This window comes from Centruroides sculpturatus, unplaced genomic scaffold (assembly GCF_000671375.1).
Source record: "Centruroides sculpturatus isolate CEXI.00-Female unplaced genomic scaffold, Cexi_2.0 scaffold1104, whole genome shotgun sequence".
NCBI lineage: Eukaryota > Metazoa > Arthropoda > Arachnida > Scorpiones > Buthidae > Centruroides > Centruroides sculpturatus.
The window spans coordinates 182071-187886 of NW_019385656.1; the positions used below are offsets into that span (position 1 = coordinate 182071).

Genomic DNA, 5816 nt, shown 5'->3' on the forward strand with positions numbered 1-5816 from the left:
ACACTGCCCTCTTCAAAGAAATAAGGACGCCACACACCGAAATCACCTAAGGCACACCAAACCAGAAACTTGTTTTCGGGCCATCTTGTCTCTTTACGGGGTGATATTGGTTGGCCACCGCGTTTGCCGGATTTGGCCCTGTAGGCGATGGTCGATTAGCACTACAATCTTTTGTCTAGTCGGAAGTAGCGGAGCACTTGTCGAACACACCTGAACTGCCTCGTAGCAAGTCGAAAAAGCGCGGTGATCTGACGAAACGCTGACGTCATCCACACGAGGCCCTCTGGTGGCGACTGTAGGCGTTGGCGCCTCAGTACTCCCCCGCGAGTGTCAACGATACTTCAGGTTGAAGCGTACCCGTCGTCCAGAGCGGGTTGTGACCGGTGGTTGGGTCTCGTCGAGGTCCGTTGGTGGTGGGGGTCTCTCTTCCGTGCTGGTTGGGACGGAAGTTGTAGGGTCGGCGACAAAGGCTGGTTTGAGGCGGTCGATAGTAACCGTCACCTCCTTGCCGTTGATGTTAACCCTGAACGTTTTGTCGGAGCGCTGGAGGACTTGGAACGGGCCATCGTATGGGGGCTGTAGAGGTTTACGTATGGCGTCGTGGCGCACGAAGACGTGGGAACAGGTCTGTAGGTCGCGGAACACAAACGTCTGGTGGTTGCCGTGCTTGCGCGGTGAGACGGGACGTAGTCGTCGCATCCTGCCTTGGAGATCGGAGACGAAATCGGACGCGTCTACTGTGTTGTCGTTGTTGTTGACAAAAAATTCTCTGGGCAAGCGCAGCGTTTGTTTGTAGACCAGCTCAGCTGCGGTGGTGTTGATGTCATCTTTATACGCAGTCCGGACTCCCAAGAGTACGATGGGTAGGTTGTCTGTCCAGTGGTCAGAAGAGTGGCACTTGATCGCTGCCTTAAGTTGCCGGTGGAATCGCTCGATTATTCCGTTGGCGGCTGGGTGAAAGGCGGTGGTGCGGATTCTCGATGTACCTGTCAGCACTGTGAGTGCTTTGAACAGGTGGGACTCAAATTGTCATCCCTGGTCAGTCGTCAGCCGCTGTGGAACACCGAAACGAGTGATCCAGCCATCAAAAAATGTTTTGGCTACGGCGGCAGCTGTGATCTTTGACATGGGAAATGCTTCCGGCCAACGGGAGAAACGGTCGATTGCCGTGAGGCAATATGTGAAGTTGTTGGATGGCAGAAACGGTCCAACGATGTCAATGTGGACATGGTCGAATCGCTGATTTGGTGGGGTGAATGATCCAGTCGGTGAGACGGTGTGCCGGGTGATCTTGTTCTTCTGGATATATTGAAGCATTTTTCTGGATTATTTCTATCTTCTGTGTTTTTGCAATCCCTTTTCTCGGTAGCATTTTAAAGACTGCGGGAGCCCCTTTGGGGCCCTATGCGCCCGCATAGTTCGCTTACTGCTTAATCTGCTGTTCAGTATGCAAACCATATGCGTACCACTATAAAGCAAAAAATGATGTCAGAATTTCTGCACGCCTTTCACAACCTTGAGACTAAGATTTTATTTGGGAGTTACTATTTTCAATTTAGTAATTTTAAAAAAGTCCTTGGACAGATTTATTTTTGTTACAAAATGTTACCTTTACAGATTTCTAGCTCTGCACACCGTAGAAAAATCTAGAAATACAGTTTTGTATATCATAATAATATTAGTAGTTGCCAGAGAGCTCTATAAAGTAGAAAAAAATCTGTAATTTTGAAAACTATAAACATAAATTCAAATTTCTCAAAAAATAAATTAAAAAATATCAAAAGTTGCTACTTTTGGCTGATTTATCTGATGTCTCTGCTACCTCACTACATCCCTCTAAAAGTCGCCACAGTTGGGAACACTAGTGAGCAGACATCTAGGGTCTAAGTAAGGCGAAATGTAATCGCCAAACTGCGATGTAGAAAGGCGGAAAATTTAAAATTTAAAAATATAATTTTTTGTGAACGGCAGCTTGGGCCTCCCTTCCAAGTGGGCCCTGTGCAGGTGCACCTGTTGCACCTGCCTAGTTACGGCACTGAAAAATATGATTATTATTTAATGATAATTTGAATTAACAAACTTTATGATTGAATCTGATTAGTTTTTAGAATTCAAAATTTAATTACTAATTAGTTTAGATTTTAATATATGATGGTGGCCAAAGATTTTTAGAATCCTGCACAGGAATCTGAAAATAAATTTTTTTTCTTTAATTTAGCAATAGTATGTTTAAGGTGGTTGGTTAAATGGCTTACCAGCAGATAAGAATACAGCTTAATATTTAATTTGGTATCCATAGTTTTTTAATACAAAAGCACATTGTTTTGGCAAACTAATAATGAGCTGCTGTAACTTTTCCTTATAATTAATGCAGTCATGTAGACTTGCACACAAATCTTTCAATTTAAATTCATCTCAAGATTTTCAATAAGATTAAGGTTATGGGATTTAGGGGCCATAAAGATTTATTATGCACTTTTTTGGGTAGGGTCCTGCTACAAGGTGTGTTTTATCTAAGACGATTAAGACGAAATAAATGATTAAGATGCGAGGGTGAGAGCCACTCCAAAGTCCAGGAATGAGCCTCTCGGAAGGAAGAATGCAGAGTTAGATATAACCAATTTAAGGAAATTTATTAACACAAAATTGAAGTTTAGAACAGAATTATAAAATTTGATTTTTGGAAATTTGCCTAACTCTATCTATACAACGAAAGGGGGTGCCTAATGGGGGTATTCAAATTTATGTGACTCACAAGATACCAGGTAAACGAGATGTCTTCTCTCATCTGTTCAGACAGTCTGTCAGTCTGTTGATCCTATTTCACTCTCACTCTTAGTCTATTATTGATGCTTGCTCGTTTTTGAGCTCGTCTTCTTTTGAGCTACTCTCGCTCTGGTACTTGTCTGGTCTGATGCTTGTTAGTTCTCTTTTTTTCTCTCTCTCTCTTTTCTGTCTGTCTGTCTGTTTCACTACCCTTTTCTGTCTCTCCCTATCTAACTGAGCTTTTTCTGGTTGCAGCTCTCTTTTTAAACACTTCATTTTAAGCATGAGAAAATTCGTCATCGGGTGATGATTCATTAGCAGTGTCATCATTGTAGCTGAGACGGTGTTTTTTTATTTGGTGATGACATCAAACTTTCGTAGAGTCATCACTGAGTTGACCTGACTCATCTTTGCTTTGGGATTGTTAAGACAAAAAATAAAGCATTACCTTTTCTTTTGTTTTATTCTTTTAATACTTAACTTTAATAACTAACAGAACTTATTTACAACTTNTTATTTAAAAATAAAAAAATTCTAAATCTGCCTCCTGTTAAAAAAGATGAAAAAGAAACTATATTTGAATACGTGGTGAATAAGGAAGGTTTGTGAAATTTGAGATTTTAATTACCATATTTACTCACGTATAAGACAAAGTTTTTATTCATTTTTCACTGCTTCAAAAACCTAGGTAGTCCTATACGCAGTGGTGATATTCAGCGGGTTCGCACAGGTTCGGCCGAACCCGTTGTTAACATTTTCAAAGTTTTCCGAACCTTGTAACATTTCTCACATGTAACATTTTTCAGTGGTTTTGTTTCTTTTAAAAAATATATTAAAATATATGTATTATACTCTGTAACACTACTAAACTAGAGCCTCCCGATGCACCATATGAGCGAAAAAAAATTGTTAAGGAAAAATTTTTTGTTAGCGAACCCTTTGTTAAATATTTCNGGCATCGGAGGTCCACTCGAGGGGATCTTTCGGACTCGGGTTGCCCTGAAGCAGTTTGTTGAGTTCTGAAGTGATGAGAGATGCATTGCGTATGAAGCGGCGATAGAAATTGACTAGTCCCAGGAATCGGCGTAGATAGCGGACTGTAGTTGGTCTAGAGAACTCGATAATTGCCTCGACTTTTTGCGGAAGTGGGCGGATTCCTTTTGGGTTGACCAGATACCCGAGGAATTGTACTTCTTGCTTTCCGAATACGCATTTTTATGCGTTGATTACAACACCGTAGTCACGAAGTCTGGTAAATAACTTGCGTAGGTGCTGCAAATGTTCAGTTTCGTTTTGGGACGCTATAAGTATGTCGTCGATGAAGACGTAGCAAAATTCGAGGTCACGAGTAACTTCGTCCATAAAGCGCTGGAATGTTTGCGCGGCGTTGCACAAACCAAAAGACATGAAGTTGAACTCGTAGAGTCCAAATGGTGTGGTGACAGCCGTCTTAGGGATATCCTCTGGAGCTACAGGGATGTGGTGGAAAGCATGGACAAGGTCGACGGTTGAGAAGTACCCACAACCGTGAAGAGTGGATGCGAAGTCCTCTATGTGAGGAACAGGATAACGGTCGGGTACAGTTCGTGCGTTGAGTAGACGGTAGTCATCGCAGGGTTGCCACTGGTCGTTCTTCTTTTGGGATGAGATGTAATGGCGATGACCAGCTGCTGGTGGACGGTCGGCAGATCCCTTGAGCGAGCATGAATTCAAACTCGCGCTTAGCCAGAATATATTTGTCCGGCGCAAGTCACCGGGGTTTGCAGCGCACTGGTTGTCCAGGCGTCGTGATAATATGATGGACGGTGGAGTGTCGGACGGGTGCGATGGTTGGAGATGGACGTGTTATCTCGGGAAACTTGCTCAGTAGTCGGTGGTATGAAGAATTGCCGGCAATAGTTCGTACTGACAGTGTAGTGACACTGAGGATGTCCTTGGCTGACCAGTTTCGTTGTCGAGTCGATGAGACGTTTGCTGCGAAGGTCTGGGAGAAGTCCATAATGAGATAAAAAATCAGCACCGATCAATGGTTGTGTGACATTGGCTACAATGAATCGCCATGTAAAGTTTCATCAAAGAGAGAAGTCTGGCGTGATTGTTGCGTAGCCTTGTGTCTTGATTGCTGTGCCGTTCGCTGCAAAGAGTTGATAGTCTTCTACGCAGTGCTTTGGAAGGCGTGAAGCTGGATAAACAGAGACATCGGTGCCAGTGTCGATTAAGAATGCGACTTTGGACATACGATCCGTGATGAATAAGCAACGGCTTAAATTTTTGGAATCAGTTGCTGTCTCTACTGACTCCCGTTCTCATTTCCCATCGAACAAGGTGGTCGGCAGCGTCGGGCATTCGCACCAAATTTTGCATGATACCAGCAGGTATTGTTCAGGAAGGTGTTAGGCGGGGATGCTAAACGTATTTTAAAAGACATGTTGTAGTTAGGGGTTAGTATTCCTCCGTACTTGGATCGGAGGTCTTGCCAGCCCTGGCCTTCTCGTTCCTACGTCTATTGCGGCAGGCCTGCTTGCTGGGCCTGCCTTCCCTCCCTAAGTCGGATCCCCCAGCAGCGTACTCGTCGCTGCTGATTTCACCTTCTCTCCCCTTAGTACTAGGTTTACGACTAGTTCTACTTCTAGTCCTGACACTACTTACTGACCGCTCCCTACTGTCTAACTTAGAGCAATCCTCCTCTAACTTATTAACTAGCTTATTACTATCTCCAGTTTCCACAGACGGAGCTGGGACTGGGACTGTTTCCTCAGTGACCGTAGGGGCAGCTTGGGCCTCCGGCAGGACGATGGGAGAGGAGATGGGGACAGAGGCATCTACAGACACCTCCATCTCGATGTTGTCCGAAGCAGCTGCTTCTTCAACAGAACCCTTTGAAGTACAGGACAGGATACTGTGGTCCCCCGAGCAAACACGGCACGGCTTTGGACAAAACTTAGCGGCATGATACCTGCTATGACAATTGTCACACAGGCTTGCCTTGCAGTCCCGCTGCTCGTGACCTGGTTCGAGGCAGCGTCAACAGATACGCTCGACACCCCTGT

General features: G+C 44.3%; 1 protein-coding gene across 1 annotated transcript; it reads right to left on the reverse strand.

The window, feature by feature from the left end:
• Positions 1-237: 237 nt before the first annotated feature.
• Positions 238-1026, reverse strand: LOC111640921 (the record flags this gene model as incomplete). The annotated part of the gene is made up of 1 exon (XM_023387008.1): positions 238-1026. A coding segment is annotated over one exon (696 nt), but the record flags the coding sequence as incomplete, so codon positions are not given.
• Positions 1027-5816: the final 4790 nt, after the last annotated feature.